The sequence below is a fragment of the Mytilus edulis genome, chromosome 6 (genome assembly GCF_963676685.1).
Source record: "Mytilus edulis chromosome 6, xbMytEdul2.2, whole genome shotgun sequence".
NCBI classification, from domain to species: domain Eukaryota; kingdom Metazoa; phylum Mollusca; class Bivalvia; order Mytilida; family Mytilidae; genus Mytilus; species Mytilus edulis.
In genome coordinates this window covers 87,930,516-87,951,221 of record NC_092349.1, presented here as the reverse complement: position 1 = coordinate 87,951,221, position 20,706 = coordinate 87,930,516, and the positions used below count along the sequence as shown (strand labels likewise).

General features: G+C 35.8%; 1 protein-coding gene across 1 annotated transcript in view; it reads right to left on the bottom strand.

Annotated features, from left to right (window-relative positions):
* LOC139526728 (uncharacterized) overlaps window positions 1–20,706 on the bottom strand; it is an 89,653-nt gene that overhangs the window by 8,358 nt on the left and 60,589 nt on the right. Inside the window, exons 2-7 of the mRNA XM_071321891.1 lie at window positions 8,003–9,158; window positions 5,855–7,055; window positions 3,486–4,864; window positions 1,987–2,650; window positions 1,247–1,363; window positions 265–569 (exon numbers count right to left, since the gene is read on the bottom strand). Coding sequence (XP_071177992.1) covers window positions 265–569; window positions 1,247–1,363; window positions 1,987–2,650; window positions 3,486–4,864; window positions 5,855–7,055; window positions 8,003–9,158 — 4,822 coding nt within the window. The remainder of the gene's footprint in view (window positions 1–264; window positions 570–1,246; window positions 1,364–1,986; window positions 2,651–3,485; window positions 4,865–5,854; window positions 7,056–8,002; window positions 9,159–20,706) is intronic.

Genomic DNA, 20,706 nt, shown 5'->3' with positions numbered 1-20,706 from the left:
TACCCTCGGCGACTAACAGTCTACCAGCAGAGGCACATGTCGTGGTTTACAAATGTTATTACAAATGAAGTGATGCGTATTATTCGGTTTTTTTCAAGGAATATCAAACAAAATATGTATCCTATCAACTGACTAATTTCTATGTCATTCGACTCTTTTGACAGTTGTTTGATTATCATACCACAAATACTGACTTTTGAATTGAGTGAGTTATACATAATTATGATTTACATATAGTTTTCAGTCTTTCATCAAATAATATACCTTAACGATAGCATAATACTGATGTCCATCAGTTAATCGACTACCTCCATTTATTTCTGCAAACATTTCAGTATTTTGGAAAAGCACAATATCTGCAGAGTTGTTTGTAGAACCTATTCCAATTTCAAACTGTACTATGCCGCTCTCTTTGTCTTCAATTCCAAACCACTGGACCGAAATGTGATGATTTTTTACGAAATGACCAATTCCTCTTTCAACTTGTGTTGTACCAGTTGAAGGTGGAGTGTTGTCATAAATAACGCCTTCTGAGTGTCTTTCAACAGATCGATTCAAATAGTCAAAGGCTACAATTGTTTTTAAAAATTCTGAAAAGGCTCAAATACATTTACACTTTGAAAACAGAACTTCATCAAAATAACTGTTTGTTTTGCTCATATGAATTTATCTGATGTATTGCTGATTCTTGATACAACCAAGTTGTGTGTAAGGTTCTTCAAAAATATATTTATTTGTTGACTTCAGGTATTGCATCCAGAGTCATTCTTCTAACGTAATATAAAAAGTGTTAACTTTGCTATATATCTAGTTTGTAAACAGATATTACCTAACCTATAAAATGTAATACCAAGAACTTGTTGTAAGCTACATGAAATGTCAAATACAACCATATGTGAACAAACTTGAATACACTCTGACAAAATATATGTTTAAACTCTGTATTTGTCAAACCATTGGTGGTCAATTTCATCATGTTATAAAATATAGTAAGCATCTAACACTCAGTGATGATCATACTGATGTTTGATAGTATATAATGGTCCTTTTATTCAATGGGCTCTTCCAACGTCCGTATAAGAGATTTGATTTTCAAAAAGTGTGGCCTCGAGCATCAATGCAAATATATAGATTATCGAAATGCGCATATGGTGCAATCCAATTGGTATCGTTTATATCATTATGGTAAATTTTAATGTTTATTTGTTGCATATTTGACACTATTCAAAATAATCTTAGTTGTTACCTCGTACAGTAGCATGATATACTTGTCCTGGTTGTAAGTGCAAGTCTGTAACAACAACAAAGTCTGTCAAACCAGCTAGTGTAAAGGGTACAACATCAGTTCCATCTATACTGGTACCTGTGTGTTAACATAACCACACATTTATTTATGAATATTCACAAAATGATAATTGACATTCAATACTTAGATGATAAGGCGTGTCGCCAGGGTTCATCTACCTGTTTTTATATAATTAATATTTTTGAAGATGTTTAACATTTCATAGATTGCGTAGGTAAAGTGTAACCTTTTTCCATATTATTCGGATTCGTGAAATCGAAAACATATCACCTCTGCTCGGGTTGTAGATTTCTAATGTAATGTTTACTTATGGCGAGACGTTCGACTTGGAATATAACTTGTATAACTTGTAATGGGAACTTTTACATATATTTTTGATACTTTTCACATATTTTCAAGATGAAAAGGTGACCTATTCCAGCGCCACGTCCTATCATCTTGTATATGGAAAGAGGTCCCCAGTGATTACAACTATGATCATGATTACAATACCTATTGTTATTCTTTAACAAATTATTTATTTGTTCCTATTTTTCTATTTTTCTATTTCTATCTTTATTTTAAAATTTCGTTTCATTCTAATATGCATTTTAGGAGGTACAGAACGTTTTGTATGTTCAGCTTTTATCAAATTACGTCCCTCGTAACGATATCTTTAAATTTAATAATCATGTTCTTACCTATTGCGTATTGATAAAATGATACTGCATCTTGGTATCCCATGTCGACTGCTTTCACATTTCCAGTAAAACCTGACCACTGAATTTTCATAGCTGAGCCTTCAATTATATAACCATTTCTCGATGGTATATAAACATTGCCACCCTTAGGAACGCCATCATCAACAAGGAATCCATCACTACAACCTTGAAAATCACCACTCAAAGCGCAAATATACAACATTCCATTTTCGGTAAGATACGGATTATTAAAATTAACAAACCCGTTTGTTGTATGCTTTGTAAATAAGCAAGAAAAATCAAGTGAACAGTCTGTTATTGGAATATTGTTATGTTTCGTAAGAAACCATTTTACTGAAACGTCGGATTTTCCGAGGAGAAAACCTCCAATCTTTATATTTCGTTCAGCAAAATCTATTTCGTTGTCATGAAGAAGAGACATATACTTTCCAATGTGAGCACTGTATTTCAATTCTTTTATCTGCCTCATAACAGGCTTCTGAAGATTTAAATCATAAATTACCATTTTATCAAATGTATTTGGGTCATCTATCACATCTGATTTGGTGCAATCACGTTTGATATTCCCCGAGGGACAAAATGCTTCTATACAAAGGTACATAGTATGATGCAGGTATACTGGAATCTTTAGACAGCTAGAGTCCTGTAATGTATTAAAACATGTCAGTTACGAAATATCGTCAGGAAAGATAGAAATTCTTTAAATTAAGCATTCTTCTGATTAGACAGTTATTTGAAAAAATAGAATAAAGCCAGGACGATATTAATGTAGAATAAAGTAAAATCACAAAAATACTGAACTCAGAGGAAAATCTAATCGGAAAGTCCATAATCACATGGCCAAAATAATGTGTCATATAATAAAGAAGATGTGGTATGATTGCCAATGAGACATAAGTGCATACCGCATATTCAGCTATAAAAGGCCCCGAAATGACAATGTAAAACAATTCAAACGAGAAAACTAACGGCCTTATTTATATTAAAAAAATGAATCATAATTCGTTTAAATTGATTCATGGGTTAAATATATGTATTGAATAGTAAAGGAATGTATTTAAAACATTCATGCATTTTGTTTTAGCACTAATTACACTTTTGAAGTATCATTATATCAAATATCAGGTTTTGAGACATCTGCATTCACTTCGACACTATTTTATTTGGTGTTATGTCTGTTAAGCCATGATCACAATCATTGTGGAATGAAAATAGCAGTATATCTTATGAAATAATATATGGCTTACTAGAAAAGAAATAATGGGATAACTTAACTTATAAGATTCACATCTAATGTTTCGCTAATCATATTTGTATTAATATTGAAACCTTCAAGACGTGATTATTCCTTCAGAATGTCCATCAGTAAAAGAATAAGGGATTTTTACGTGCATTTTTGTATTTAAATTTCAAAAAAGCACATTAAAGTCATTCATATAATTTCCTCATTACAAGCACTAAATGAAAGTTAATCTTACCGTATAAGTTTGTGTTGTTTCATTGACTTCATTTACTGTAACCATTTTCCAATCTGTAATCCTTGTATTTCCTTCGTCTTTAAACAAGGACCACCTATACCCTAATGGGAAAGTTTCGATATAGTCTTTGGTGCAGTATGATTTCTGCCATCTTACGGTTGTCTTTGTGCAATGGTCAGCAAACTGAATTGAAGCCTGAACTTTCATATCCATTGATTTTACTTGTTGAACTATAATGAGATTCGAAACGGACGGCAATAGGCATTTCAACCCCACACAAGCCTTCACAAACACCGTATAAGCTCCCTCCTTAAAATTACCATGAAAATACTTAGAGTTCTCTGTCCCAACAGATTCATACAGTACTTTATTTTGACAAGTATTATTGTTTGACATTTGACATAATCCTATCTTATAATTTGATATATATTGTACGTATTTGTCATCAATTGACCAGTACACAGGTAATAATGATGTTGAAGATTGTATTCCCATATCTGGATCGCACTGATGGAGATGTAATGTTATATTGGGAGAGAGATGCGAATGGTTACTTTGTACATCGATGAAAATGCTTGAGACGGAAACTATTGGCTTGAATGTTACTATCAGCTGATCGGAATGTTTTCTTTGATATTTAATAAGCACATTAGTATTTGTAATTACAAACGAGGCAGAATCTGCTAGTAAAGAATAAGTGACACCATGTTGAAGAGATTTAAAAAGTGAAAGTACTGACTTCTTGGACAAAACATTCCAGCTTCCCAGTTCGTTTTCTTTGCCACAACGAACACCATGATTAATCTTCATAGAGGAGGTTACAGTGGTACTGTTTAAAAATATAAACCCATCGGTGGATACCGTGTAGATTTCCTGACTTTTGTAAGATGCCCTGATATTCACATAATATTGTTTCTCTGTTTTAAGTTTGCCTATAGATTCGCACATTATTTCTTCATCGGTTGGGTTAAACACGTGGAAAGCTATTGCATCATCGGACTTGTTAATGGTACCAACGCCTACTTCGAATTGCATCTCCTCATTTGTAAAACCTTTCATTATAAAACAGTAAACCTTCGCGTCGTATATAGCGTCTACATCTTGATAAGGTCGTGTAGTTCCAGGGTCAACATCTAAAACTATCCCATGTCTAGGTGGAACTATATTTGGTAGTTTGAACGAAGGTGTATCTAAACTGCAATAATGTCCGGCATAGTTATACACGTGCATTTGAATATGAAAGTCTAAACTTTTCACGGAATCATACACTTGTAACGTTTTAACTGGGTATTTGATGCACTGGTGATGTAGACCACACTGCCCACCGTGTGATTTGATATTCCACTCTAGAAAGGGTGTGATGTACGTATTGCCGATGCCTGCAATTATAGTAAACAATTTATGAATTTAAGAATTGAATGCTTCTTAACTTCATTCGGGTGTAAAAGCGTTGACCGAAGTACATTTTGTATGAAGCGCAGAAGCGCTTCATTCTAAAAATGTGCGCATGGTCAACGGTTTTACATCCCTATGAAGTTACAAAAAGAAGCATTCAATACTTATTACATTTTTTAGTTTGGATCATGAAAATACGAATTTTTTCACCTGTGCACTTTATTATGGGACCTCGTATATGATAAATTTTATTGAGTAATGCAATTGCGTAAGGAATAACACGTGATGTGCAATTTACCAATCAGAATAACGTATTATAATGAAACATACATCTAATTTGTGTTGTTTATTCTTTAGTTTTCTATGTTGTGTTATGTGTACTATTGTTTGTCTGTTTATCTTTTTCATTTCTAGCCATGGCGTTGTCAGTTTGTTTATGAGTTTGTATGTCCCTTTGGTATCTTTCGTCCCTCTTTTCTAATGTAATTATCTACCAGAATAAAACATTCTGACCATAGCACTTTGAAATAATAATACAAAATACTTATAAAAACCTTTTTTCATCTTTTAAATGGACGAAATGTTACACTTAATTTGATTAACAACTAGCCATTGAGTCTTCTGCATAAATTGCTTTTGACAATATTTGATTACAAGTGTTTGCATTTATTAAATTTCTTCAAAATGATATTTTACTCTCTAAAACTCTACTTTTAAGGTTAATTGTACTGCACTGCTGGAGAGTTTCAGTAATTATTAATTTTTTTTCTGACTCTTTGATGATTAAACATATAATAATATAAAATCGTCTTTTTTTTTTTAAATTAAATACGTTATTCTTCCTTGACGTAATCATATTCGTTTGTTTGATTCAAAACATACTTTCGTCTTTTTCGACTTACAATTATGAAACATAACGGAATTCATTTCGACTGATTGTATGTTATCAGGGATTTTATGCATTACCGACTTACCCATACGAAACATTACTGATCCTATTTCTTCTGTTTGTTCAGTGTCATAAAAGTCTCCTTTGTCCCACTTAGCAATCACATAACCATTATCAATAACAGGCTTTGGAATATCCTGACAGACGGGTGGTGTTTCATCGGCTAATATTGGTCCAAACCAAATCTTCTGGTCTAGGCCAGCTCTGTTTTGTACTTTGATGAATATGTATATTTGTTCTTCCCCTATAAAACCTGGGTGATGCTGGATGTAGCTTGTTAGATGGTGCGTTTTGGTATAACCCATTAAGTCCGGACTATCAATTTCAGATATATCTCTACCAAACCCTACATAGGCATGGGCAATCTGACTATGATCTTCACGAATGTCCCATGTGATCTGAAAGAGATCCGTTGGAGTGTAGATAAAGTTCAGTTTATAATGTCTTAGTGTGCGGCACATGAATTTTGATACGGCATTATCTGTGTTTATAGTTTCTAATGTTATCGGCAGAAAAGAAAATATGTCGTCGTTGCTCTTGTTTGCACATGTTTTACTACATTCCTTCCCAGATAATATAACTCTCGATAGATTTTGTTTCATGAGCCATGGAACGCCGTCATAACAACCAATAGATTCTACTGTCTGTGCTTGTTTAATGCTAACGTTTACTATTTCAGGAACACTTTCATCATATGTTATTCCGTCAGAACAAGCGATCTTTGAGGGACTCATTGCGTTATTAAATGCTATAACAGTCACGTGATATTTGCCATAACCATCTGGAAACACCATTTTGGTAGATACATGAGTGGTTTCTTGTACATTAGAACCGTTTATATTACCGGTCGTCATGTCTTTCAAATTCTTGATACAGCCTCTACCGATGGCTACTCTATAAAACTTAATACCACTCTCATGATCAATAAATCCATGCCAGTGTACAGTGAATTCATTTATACTTGCGTAGTCTATATCTGGACTGCCTACTGGACCTTCGAAAACCACGCCTACTTCCGGAGGAGACTCATCAACTAATATATCAATATGGTCGTATGCGACAAGAAAGGCGTTGTTTGTTGCTGTCACGGTAAAGAAGTATCTTCTATTGTGATTGCCATTGTGTCGATTTAACGATTTTAGTTTTTTTAGTTCTGCCACGAATGTGGTAGAAGCACATGCACCAACTATTGGACAATAACAAGACGTTGTATTAACGCATGAATCCTAAAAAAAACACCATATGAATCAATTATATATTATAAAAATGCACAACCGCCGCTGAATATTGAGTTCATATATCTCAGCTGGTATAATATTCAAAAACAGCTCTACAATATTTTATTAAAATGTCCTGTACAAAGTCAGGAAAAAGGCCATTATTATATTATAGTACGTTTCTGTGTGTATTACATTTTAATGTTGTGTTTCTGTTGTGTCATAGTCATGATAGTTCTCCTCTTATATTTGATGCGTTTCTCTCAGTTTTTGTTTGTAACCCGGGTTTGTTTTTTCTCAATCGATTTATGAATTTCGAACAGTGGTATACTACTGTTGCCTTTATTTATCATCATTTTTGCAAAATTCCTTTTTTTTAAATTCTTGTCCGGAAAAAAAGAATTATAACGGAACTTACAAAAGGAATTAAAAAATGTCAACCGCGTTTGTTTTGCAAATATAGTTTTTAATTCATAGGCCTATAAAAATTATATATTTATGAATAATTGATTTTTTTTTGTCAATGAACATGTCTATGGAAAAATTCTTTCTGACTTCTTCTATCAATTTTGATAAAGCATTCCTCGAACACGTATTGAAGTTCAAAATCGATTACAAAAGAAAAAAACAAAACATGGATATATGTAGAAATTTTAAATCTAAATTTTAATTGATGCGATCACATTTCACTTATTTTGCGTTAACCTACATTGCAGTTGATTACTAAATTAATGTATCATTGCTGAGCAGCTATTTCCCCGGATTTTCAAAACACTTTATGCATCACCGTTATTTACGAATTTTGATGCTGATAGAAATATCAATATCGATGCATTAGCTTCATGCATGTTTTCTGGTATATATTTTAAGAACAAAATTGCTAAAAGATTTATTATGATAAAAGTTGAATTGATTGATAACACATATGTTTGTTCCAAAGGTCAACTAATACCTACCGATTTGTTAGTTTCCTTCACTCCCAACGCCTTCTGTATTAATACTGTTTTATTTTCGTTCGTACCAAAGGACCATTTGATTTCCCGAACTCCACTGTGAACGTCAATAGCCTTAAACTCTAAATACATGGTTGAAAGATCTGCACTGTTGTGTACATAGAGCTGTTTGTGAGCTTTCCGCACTAACCATATATCTGATATTTCTGGTACTGAGCGATCGATGTGAACTTGGACGCTATCGTTTAGAGTGTTGCTCATTATATCTCGAGACTGGAGATGAAAATCAAATGTGTCCCCATCTTGCATAGGTGTTATTAAACAGAGCGACTGAGAGGTAAAATTTTCAACTTTTCCAGATAAAACATTATGTTTATTGCGTGATAACGAATAGAAAAACTCGGTCAAACCGTTGATATTTGTCGTCCCAGTTACAGGTAGTATTCCATATGTCTGGTCATAAATTCCTTGAATTAACTTATATGAGTCTGTCTTGATTGGACGGAGGGGATTGCTATCAACGTATTCAGATTTCAAAAATCTATTTTTCCAAGAATAGCAAATACTGCCGTGATTTATTTGCCATTTGGTATTGTTTGATGCAGAATCAACTCTAAATGGAATGCGATCATTTATTGTAATAACTGATGAATTGTCATATAAAACGAATCGCCTGGCATGTCGAACATTATCAGCCTTGTCTTTCACTTCAAGTAAAATTGCATATAACATCGGATTTTTTTCTGGTAATACTATATTTATACTCCTTTGATCTTTTGTGGCTTTATACGGTCCAGCTTTCAGACTATTATCTCTCATCAAAATTTCTGGTGTATTATCCGTAACTTCATAAATGCTTAACTCGTATGAATCAATTCCAGATGCAAGGAACATTGTACCGTGTTCTGGGTGTGGGTCATACCAGTCGGGAAATGATATTTCTAAATACCGCGATTTAGTGAGTCGACTTGCCAGATGCAAAGGTTCTTCTGCACAGCTTCCTTTCACACGACAGAACGAGGGCGGTTTTGCATCGTGAATAAAACACAATTTCTTGGAATTATGTGTTTTCTCATACGGAATTCTTTGTCTTCGTTGATTTTCAATATTTTCAGATACGAGATAACCTCCAGCTGACACATGAATTGAAAGACATAAACTGCAAAATAATATGAGTATCTTGTAATATGTTTTTTTTTTCAAAACCCAAAAGCACATGCAGTTATTTACGAAAACTATTCAGGTCAAAAAATATTTTAATCATTCATTTCGTAAAAACAAGCAACTTTGAGTGATTAAAAAGCTATTGTTAGTACGTGGTTTCTATTTAACACGCTCTAGACAGTCAAAATAATATTTATCTAATCCTAACATTTTGAAAAGACTATTAAAAAACAATTACAATGTGATGTCCTTTATAAAATGTATCTCGTTTTATAATAGGGAAGCTAAAACGGGGAATGTCACAAAATATGACAAAACAGAACACTCAAATTCAGACCGAGATCTAAGGCGTTTATCGATTTGAAATTGATGCTTTGTATTTTATATAAAACATATGATAATAATAAAAGGACTTGACAGATATTTCTCATTGGCGGATCCAGGGGGAGGCGGTAGTTGGAACCCCTTTTTTTGGACGATCAATGAATTTGAATGGGAGCATATAGTTGAACCCTTTACTCTGGGTTAGGAACCCCCTTTATAAAATGACTGGATCCGCCCCTGTTTTTTTAATGATTTTTGTCAACAGTAATATCTGCTGTTGGTTTGAGAGGAAGTGGTGATGAAAAACTTGTTAAAGATATTATGAATAGAAATTTAAATTATGGACGTCAAGTTGGTTACCTATTCCCTATTCCCTATTCGTTACCTATTCCCTATTCCCTATTCGTTACCTATTCGTTACCTATTCCCTATTCCCTATTCGTTACCTATTCGTTACCTATTCCCTATTCCCTATTCGTTACCTATTCGTTACCTATTCCCTATTCCCTATTCGTTACCTATTCGTTACCTATTCCCTATTCCCTATTCGTTACCTATTCGAACAAAGTTTGGAGACCTATTGTTTTTGCTCAGTTCTTATTATTTTTATTATTCTTCTTCTTCCTCTTCGTCCTCTTCTTCCTCTTCTTCTTCCGCCACTTTAAAAATGAACTTGTCCGCAGCATTTCTCCAAAACTACTGGTCAGATTTACTTAGGGTTTCATAAAATGTTAGACTAATATGTCTAGGTGAGCCATCAATCGTTCATTTGTGCATTGGGGTCTATTAAGGGGTATTTTGAGGGGCATAAAGAAGGGAGGGGTTTACTATAGAACCCTATGGGATTTTATTTTCTAAAATTTTCAAATGAATATAACTTGAAAACTGTAAGTGATAGATACATGCAGTCTTCAGAATTGATTAAAGGACAATAAAACATATCACATGAAATATAGGGGAGTCCCTGGGGGTCATCCCTACCCCTTCCAATTCGAGAATATGCTTTTAACTTGTAAACGGTCCAGATCCCCACCCCTAAACCATATATATTCTTGTATGGGACAATAAAACTAATCAAATGAAATTAAATAAAAGTTCCTGGGGGTCACCCCCACCCTGTTCAATTTGAGAATGTACTATTATCTTGTAAACGGTTCAGATCCCCACCCCTAAACCATATATATTCTTGAAAAGGACGATAGAATAAATCAAATGAAATTAAATGGAAGTCCCTGGGGGTCATCCCCACCCCGTTCAATTTTAGAATGTGCTATTATCTTGTTAACGGTCCAGATCCCCACCCCTAAACCATATATATTCTTGTAGGGGACAATAAAAATAATCAAATGAAATTAAATGGAAGTTCCTGGGGTCACCCCCACCCCGTTCAATTTGAGAATGTACTTTTATCTTGTAAATGGTCCAGATCCCCACCCCTTAACCATATATTGTCTTGTAGGGGACAATAAAACAAATGAAATGAAATAAAAGGAAAGTCCCTAGGGGGTCACCCCACCCCCTCTTGTTTGAAAACTTATAAACGGTCAACATCCCCACCTCTAAACTATACATATTCTTGTAAGGGACAATAAAACTAATCAAATGAAATTAAATGGAAGTTCCTGGGGGTCATCCCACCCCGTTCAATTTGAGAATGTACTATTATCTTGTAAATGGTCCAGATCCCCACCCCTAAACCATATATATTCTTGTAGGCGACAATAAAACAAATTAAATGAAATAAAAGGAAAGTCCCTATGGGGTCACCCCACCCCCTCTTGTTTGAAAACTTGAAAACGGTCAACATCCCCACCCCTAAACTATATATATTCTTGTAAGGGACAATAAAACTAATCAAATGAAATTAAATGGAAGTTGCTTGGGGTCAACCCCACCCCGTTCAATTTGAGAATGTACTATTATCTTGTAAATGGTCCAGATCCCCACCCCTCAACCATATATGTTCTTGTAGGGGACAATAAAACAAATAAAATGAGATAAAAGGGAAGTCCTGAGGCCCCTCTTGTTTGAAAACTTGTAAACGGTCAACATCCCCACCCCTAAACCATATATATTCTTGTAGGGGACAATAAAACAAATAAAATGAAATGTAGGTAAAGTCCCTGGGGGTCACCACCACCCCCTCCTGTTTGAATACTTGTAAATGGTGGAGATCCCCACCAGTAAGCCATATATATTCTTGTATGGGACAAAAAATCAAATCAAATGAACATGGGACCATATGAATAGCGAGTTATGGGAGCTTTATTTGGAAGACTTCGTAACAGCATCCTGTTACAATTATACTTCTTGTTGTTTATACTCTTATATCTGGTAATAGTTCTAAATTTGTTGAGGTAAAATGATCTGTTTATGACCTATTTATATGTTTTTGTGCTCAACCGATCCTTTTACTTTATGTTCGATACTCATTTGTTCCTTATTTGATTTTTATACGTTCTACCTTTTAACTGCTTGATGTCCGTATGTTTGAAGATGGATCTTGGTTCGAAGGGATGAAATCACCGTGTTAGCGCTTGCATAAAAAAAAAGATGTGGTATGATTGCCAATGAGACAACAACCCACAATAGACCAAAATGACACAGAAACTATCAACTATAGGTCAATGTACGGCCTTCAACAATGAGCATAGCCCAAACCGTGTAGCCACCTATAAAAGGCCCAGATATGACAATTTCAAACAATTCAAACAACAAAACTAACGGCCGTATTTCATTATTCAAAAATATAAACGGAAAACAAATATGTAACACAAAAACAAACGAAAACTACTTAATTTCAGGCTCTTGTCTAGGGACAGGCACATACTAACATAATGTGATGGGGTTAAACATGTTAGCAGGGTGTACATCGTTTCGGAGCATGCTATTACCTTGTTTAATTCGTTCCATCACTCGCTTATAATTCGCTTATAATACGTGTATCATACGTTGCACCTTTTAAAACATGATTTTCAATTGTTTTGTTGTCTCTGGTGGTAGATTTGGGATCTTAGAGGTGATATAACTCTATAAGCGCATATGTACCCGTTCCAGCGCTCGGATAATACCCTGTTAAATATTCGTTACTTAATTATTCGCTTTTAATACGTTTGTTGTACGTTGCACCTTTTAGAAAAGGATTTTCAATTGTGTTCATATCTCTGGTGGTAATAATGTGTTCTTATAGATGAAATATCCCTATTAGCGCGTATGTACCCGTCCCAGCGCGCGGGTAATACCCTGTTACTTATTCGTTCCTTATTCGCTTTTAATGCGCGGGGTAAGTATACGTTGCACCTTGAAATAAACCTTTTTTTAATTGTGTTCATGTCTCTGGTGGTAACAATGTGTTCTTAGAGAAGAAATGACCCTATTAGAGCGCATGTACCCGTTCCAGAGCTCGGTTAATACCCTGTTACCTATTCGTTACCTATTCGTTACCTATTCACTTATAATACGTTTGTTGTACGTTGCACCTTTTAGAAAAGGATTTTCACTTGTGTTCATGTCTCTGGTGGTAACAAGGTATAATTAGAGATGAAATGACCTTATTATCGTGCATGTACCCGTTCCAGCGCTCGGTTAATACCCTGTTACCTATTCGTTACTTATTCGCTTTTAATACGTTTGTTGTACGTTGCACCTTTAAGAAACGGATTTTCAATTGTGTTCATATCTCTTGTGGTCATAATGTGTTCTTATAGATGAAATACCTCTATTAGCGCATATTACCCAATCCAGCGCTGTGATAATACCCGGTTACTTATTCGTTCCTTATTCGCTTTTAATGCGCAGGGTATACGTTGCACCTTGAAATAAATCGTTTTTTTAAATGTGTCCATGTCTCTGGTGGTAACAATGTCTTCTTAGAGATGAAATGACCCTATTAGCGCGCGTGTACCCGTTCCAGCGCTCGGGTAATACCCTGTTACCTATTCGTTACCTATTCGTTACCTATTCACTTATAATACGTTTGTTGTACGTTGCACCTTTTAGAAAAGGGTTTTCAATTGTGTCCATGTCTCTGGTGGTAACAATGTTTTCTTAGAGATGAAATGACCCTATTAGCGCATATGTACCCGTTCCAGCCCTCGGTTAATACCCTGTTACCTATTCATTGCCTATTCGTTACTTATTCGCTTTAAATACGTTTGTTGAACGTTGTACCTTTAAGAAAAGGATTTTCACTTGTGTTCATGTCTATGGTGGTAACAATGTGTAATTAGAGATGAAATGACCCTATTAGCGCGCATGTACTCGTTCCAGCGCTCGGTTAATATCCTGTTACCTATTCGTTACCTATTCGTTACTTATTCACTTATTATACGTTTGTTGTACGTTGCACCTTTTAGAAAAGGATTTTCAATTGTGTTCATATCTCTGGTAGTAACAATGTGTAATTAGAGATGAAATGACCCTATTAGCGTGCATGTACCCGTTACAGCGCTCGGTTAATACCCTGCTACCTATTCGTTACCTATTCACTTATAATACGTTTGTTGTACGTTGCACCTTTTAGAAAAGGATTTTCAATTGTGTTCATGTCTCTGGTGGTAACAATGTGTTTTTAGAGAAGAAATGACCCTATTAGAGCGCATGTACCCGTTCCAGACCTCAGTTAATACCCTGTTACCTATTCGTTACCTATTCGTTACCTATTCACTTATAATACGTTTGTTGTACGTTGCACCTTTTAGAAAAGGATTTTCACTTGTGTTCATGTCTCTGGTGATAACAATGTGTACTTAGAGATGGAATGACCCTATTAGAGTGCATGTACCCGTTCCAGCGCTCGGTTAATACCCTGTTACCTATTCGTTACCTTTTCGTTACCTATTCACTTATAATAGTTTGTTGTACGTTGCACCTTTTAGAAAAGGATTTTCACTTGTGTTCATGTCTCTGGTGGTAACAAGGTGTAATTAGAGATGAAACGACCTTATTATCGTGCATGTACCCGTTCCAGCGCTCGGTTAATACCCTGTTACCTATTCGTTACTTATTCGCTTTTAATACGTTTGTTGTACTTTGCACCTTTTAGAAACGGATTTTCAATTGTGTTCATATCTCTTGTGGTAATAATGTGTTCTTATAGATGAAATACCTCTATTAGCGCATATTACCCGTTCCAGCGCTGTGATAATACCCGGTTACTTATTCGTTCCTTATTCGCTTTTAATGCGCAGGGTATACGTTGCACCTTGAAATAAATCGTTTTTTTAATTGTGTCCATGTCTCTGGTGGTAACAATGTCTTCTTAGAGATGAAATGACCCTATTAGCGCGCGTGTACCCGTTTTAGCGCTCGGTTAATACCCTGTTACCTATTCGTTACCTATTCGTTACCTATTCGTTACCTATTCACTTATAATACGTTTGTTGTACGTTGCACCTTTTAGAAAAGGATTTTCAATTGTGTCCATGTCTCTGGTGGTAACAATGTTTTCTTAGAGATGAAATGACCCTATTAGCGCATATGTACCCGTTCCAGCGTACGTTGCACCTTTAAGAAAAGGTTTTTCACTTGTGTTCATGTCTCTGGTGGTAACAATGTGTAATTAGAGATGAAATGACCCTATTAGCGCGCATGTACTCGTTCCAGCGCTCGGTTAATACCCTGTTTCTTATTCGTTACCTATTCGTTACCTATTCACTTATAATACGTTTGTTGTACGTTGCACCTTTTAGAAAAGGATTTTCAATTGTGTTCATGTCTCTGGTAGTAACAATGTGTAATTAGAGATGAAATGACCATATTAGCGTGCATGTACCCGTTCCAGCGCTCGGTTAATACCCTGTTACCTATTCGTTACCTATTCACTTATAATACGTTTGTTGTACGTTGCACATTTTAGAAAAGGATTTTCAATTGTGTCCATGTCTCTGGTGGTAACAATGTGTTCTTAGAGAAGAAATGACCCTATTAGAGCGCATGTACCCGTTCCAGAGCTCAGTTAATACCCTGTTACCTATTCGTTACCTATTCGTTACCTATTCACTTATAATACGTTTGTTGTACGTTGCACCTTTTAGAAAAGGATTTTCACTTGTGTTCATGTCTCTGGTGATAACAATGTGTACTTAGAGATGGAAGGACCCTATTAGAGTGCATGTACCCGTTCCAGCGCTCGGTTAATACCCTGTTACCTATTCGTTACCTATTCGTTACCTATTCACTTATAATAGTTTCTTGTACGTTGCACCTTTTAGAAAAGGATTTTCACTTGTGTTCATGTCTCTGGTGGTAACAAGGTGTAATTAGAGATGAAACGACCTTATTATCGTGCATGTACCCGTTCCAGCGCTCGGTTAATACCCTGTTACCTATTCGTTACTTATTCGCTTTTAATACGTTTGTTGTACGTTGCACCTTTAAGAAACGGATTTTCAATTGTGTTCATATCTCTTGTGGTAATAATGTGTTCTTATAGATGAAATACCTCTATTAGCGCATATTACCCGTTCCAGCGCTGTGATAATACCCGGTTACTTATTCGTTCCTTATTCGCTTTTAATGCGCAGGGTATACGTTGCACCTTGAAATAAATCGTTTTTTTAATTGTGTCCATGTCTCTGGTGGTAACAATGTCTTCTTAGAGATGAAATGACCCTATTTGCGCGCGTGTACCCGTTTTAGCGCTCGGTTAATACCCTGTTACCTATTCGTTACCTATTCGTTACCTATTCGTTACCTATTCACTTATAACACGTTTGTTGTACGTTGCACCTTTTAGAAAAGGGTTTTCAATTGTGTCCATGTCTCTGGTGGTAACAATGTTTTCTTAGAGATGAAATGACCCTATTAGCGCATATGTACCCGTTCCAGCGTACGTTGCACCTTTAAGAAAAGGTTTTTCACTTGTGTTCATGTCTCTGGTGGTAACAATGTGTAATTAGAGATGAAATGACCCTATTAGCGCGCATGTACTCGTTCCAGCGCTCGGTTAATACCCTGTTTCTTATTCGTTACCTATTCGTTACCTATTCACTTATAATACGTTTGTTGTACGTTGCACCTTTTAGAAAAGGATTTTCAATTGTGTTCATGTCTCTGGTAGTAACAATGTGTAATTAGAGATGAAATGACCCTATTAGCGTGCATGTACCCGTTCCAGCGCTCGGTTAATACCCTGTTACCTATTCGTTACCTATTCACTTATAATACGTTTGTTGTACGTTGCACCTTTTAGAAAAGGATTTTCAATTGTGTCCATGTCTCTGGTGGTAACAATGTGTTCTTAGAGAAGAAATGACCCTATTAGAGCGCATGTACCCGTTCCACAGCTCAGTTAATACCCTGTTACCTATTCGTTACCTATTCGTTACCTATTCACTTATAATACGTTTGTTGTACGTTGCACCTTTTAGAAAAGGATTTTCACTTGTGGTCATGTCTCTGGTGATAACAATGTGTACTTAGAGATGAAATGACCCTATTAGAGTGCATGTACCCGTTCCAGCGCTCGGTTAATACCCTGTTACCTATTCGTTACCTATTCGTTACCTATTCACTTATAATAGTTTGTTGTACGTTGCACCTTTTAGAAAAGGATTTTCACTTGTGTTCATGTCTCTGGTGGTAACAAGGTGTAATTAGAGATGAAATGACCTTATTATCGTGCATGTACCCGTTCCAGCGCTCGGTTAATACCCTGTTACCTATTCATTGCCTATTCGTTACTTATTCGCTTTAAATACGTTTGTTGTACGTTACACCTTTAAGAAAAGGATTTTCACTTGTGTTCATGTCTCTGGTGGTAACAAGGTGTAATTAGAGATGAAATGACCTTATTATCGTGCATGTACCCGTTCCAGCGCTCGGTTAATACCCTGTTACCTATTCGTTACTTATTCGCTTTTAATACGTTTGTTGTACGTTGCACCTTTAAGAAACGGATTTTCAATTGTGTTCATATCTCTTGTGGTAATAATGTGTTCTTATAGATGAAATACCTCTATTAGCGCATCTTACCCGTTCCAGCGCTGTGATAATACCCGGTTACTTATTCGTTCCTTATTCGCTTTTAATGCGCAGGGTATACGTTGCACCTTGAAATAAATCGTTTTTTTAATTGTGTCCATGTCTCTGGTGGTAACAATGTCTTCTTAGAGATGAAATGACCCTATTAGCGCGCGTGTACCCGTTCCAGCGCTCGGTTAATACCCTGTTACCTATTCGTTACCTATTCGCTTTAAATACGTTTGTTGTACGTTACACCTTTAAGAAAAGGATTTTCACTTGTGTTCATGTCTCTGGTGGTAACAATGTGTAATTAGAGATGAAATGACCCTATTAGCGCGCATGTACTCGTTCCAGCGCTCGGTTAATACCCTGTTACCTATTCGTTACCTATTCGTTACCTATTCACTTATAATACGTTTGTTGTACGTTGCACCTTTTAGAAAAGGATTTTCAATTGTGTTCATGTCTCTGGTAGTAACAATGTGTAATTAGAGATGAAATGACCCTATTAGCGTGCATGTACCCGTTCCAGCGTTCGGTTAATACCCTGTTACCTATTCGTTACCTATTCACTTATAATACGTTTGTTGTACGTTGCACCTTTTAGAAAAGGATTTTCAATTGTGTTCATGTCTCTGGTGGTAACAATGTGTTCTTAGAGATGAAATGACCCTATTAGCGCATATGTACCCGTTCCAACGCTCGGTTAATACCCTGTTACCTATTCGTTACCTATTCGTTACTTATTCGCTTTAAATACGTTTGTTGTACGTTGCACCTTTAAGAAAAGGATTTTCAATTGTGTTCATGTCTCTGGTAGTAACAATGTGTAATTAGAGATGAAATGACCCTATTAGCGTGCATGTACCCGTTCCAGCGCTCGGTTAATACCCTGTTACCTATTCGTTACCTATTCACGTATAATACGTTTGTTGTACGTTGCACCTTTTAGAAAAGGATTTTCAATTGTGTCCATGTTACCTGTAAGGTCCTCATGCCCGTCAGACAGTTTTCACTTAACCTCGACCTCATTTCATGGATCAGTGAACAAGGTTAGGTTTTGGTGGTCAAGTCCATATCTCAGATACTATAAGCAAAAGGGCAAGTATATTCGGTGTATGGAAGGACTGTAAGGTGTCCATGTCCAACTGGCAGGTGTCATCTGACCTTGATCTTATTTTCACGGTTCAGTGGTTATAGTTAAGTTTTTGTGTTTTGGTCTCTTTTTCTCATACTTTACATAATAGATCTACTATATTTGTTGTATGGAATGATTGTGAGGTGTACAAGTCTAGCGTGCAGAAGTCATCTGACCTTGACCTCATTTTCATGGTTGGGTGGTCAAAGTTAAGTTTTTGAGTTTTGGTCTTTTTATCTGATACTATATGCTATAAGTCAACTATATTTGGTGTATGGAAATATTATATGATCTGTATGTCAGTCGCGCAGGTTTTATTTGACCTCGACCTCATTTTCACGGTTCATTGCTCAGTGTTAAGTTTTTGTGTTTGGTCTTTTTTTCTTAAACTATAAGTAAGAGGTCAACTATATTTGTTGTATGAAAGCAACATTAGCTCTACATGTCTGTCTGGCATGTTTCATCTGACCTTAACCTCATTTTCATGGTTCATTCAATTTGGTTTTTGTTATCTTGGTTAATGTTAAGTTATGTGACAGTTGTTATAAAGCTTTATACTTAAGACTATCAACATAATATCAATGATTAGTAAAGAAGGCGAGACATTTCAGCGTGTGCACTCTTGTTTATATTCTTATCTCTTGTTATAGATCTAAATTTGTTGAGGTAAAATGACCTTCTTATGACCTATTTATATGTGTTTGTGCTCAACCGATCCTGTTGCTTTATGTTAGATACTTATTTGTTTATTATTTGATTTTTATACGTTCTACCTTTTAAATGTTTTATATTCGTATGTTTGAAGATCTGGTTCTTGGTTCGAAGAGGTGAGCGCTTGTATAAAAATGAACATTTTAGGTAATGATTTTCAATTGTGTTCTTGTCTCTGTCGGTAACTATTTGTTCTTGGATATGAAATAACCCTATTAGCATGTATGTACCCGTTCCAGCGGTCGGTTTATACCCTGTAACTCATTCGTTCCTTAATCGCTTTCAATACGCGTAGTATACGTTGCACCTTGAAATAAAACGATTATCGATTGCTTTCATGTCTCTGGTGGTAATCATGTGTTCTCTGAGTTGAAAAAACCTATTAGCGCATATGTACTCATTTCACCGTTACACTGATACCCTGTTACTTATTCGTTCCTTATTCGCTTTTAAAACGTGTGTTATGCGTTGCACTTTGGAAAGAAATACTTTTGGGTCTCTGGTGGTAACTGTCGGTTCTAAGAGGTGAAATAACCCTAATAGAACATATGTACCCGTTTCAGCGCTCGACTGATTACCTGTTACTTAATCGTTCCTTATTCGCTTTTAATACGCGTGGTATACGTTGCACCTTGGAATAAATCGATTATCTATTGCTTTTATGTCTCTGGCGGTAATTGTGTGTTCTCTGAAGTGAAAAAAACATATTAGCGCATATGTACCCGTTTCAGCGCAACACTGATACCCTGTTACTTATTCGTTTCGTATTCGCTTATAAAACGTGTTGTAGCGGTTAGTGCATCGGACTACTAACACAATGGTTCCTGGTTCGATTCCCGTTGGGGATGAAAATTGCAGGAACTCAATTTTCGGCTCTCCCTTGACACCATTTGCGACTATGGTCTTCAGGAAACGCTGATAGTCCGTCGGAAGGGGACGATAAATGGCTGACCCGTGTTAAGAGAGAGCCGTATCTCTTGCACGTTGAAGACACCCTTGTAGATTTCGAAAAAGAGTAGGCAGATGCCGCTACAAGGCAGCACTCGCACCCGAAAAGTGGAAAGGGGTAAATATAAGTTGCAAAACTTGTTTCCCAATCCACTATAAATAAATATGTTTAAATTAAAAAATAAAATGTGTGCTATGCGTTGCACTTTACAAAAAAGAAATCTGTTTGTGTCTTTGGTGGTAACTGTCGGTTTTTAGAGGTGAAATAACCCTAATAGAACATATGTACCCGTTTCAGCGCTCGACTGATACCCTGTTACTTATTCGTTTCTTATTCGCTTTAAATACGCGTTGTATACGTTGCACCTTGAAATAAATTATTATTATTATAGATTATCGATTGCTTTCACGTCTCTGGTGGTAATTATGTGTTCTCTGATCTGAGTTGAAAAAACCC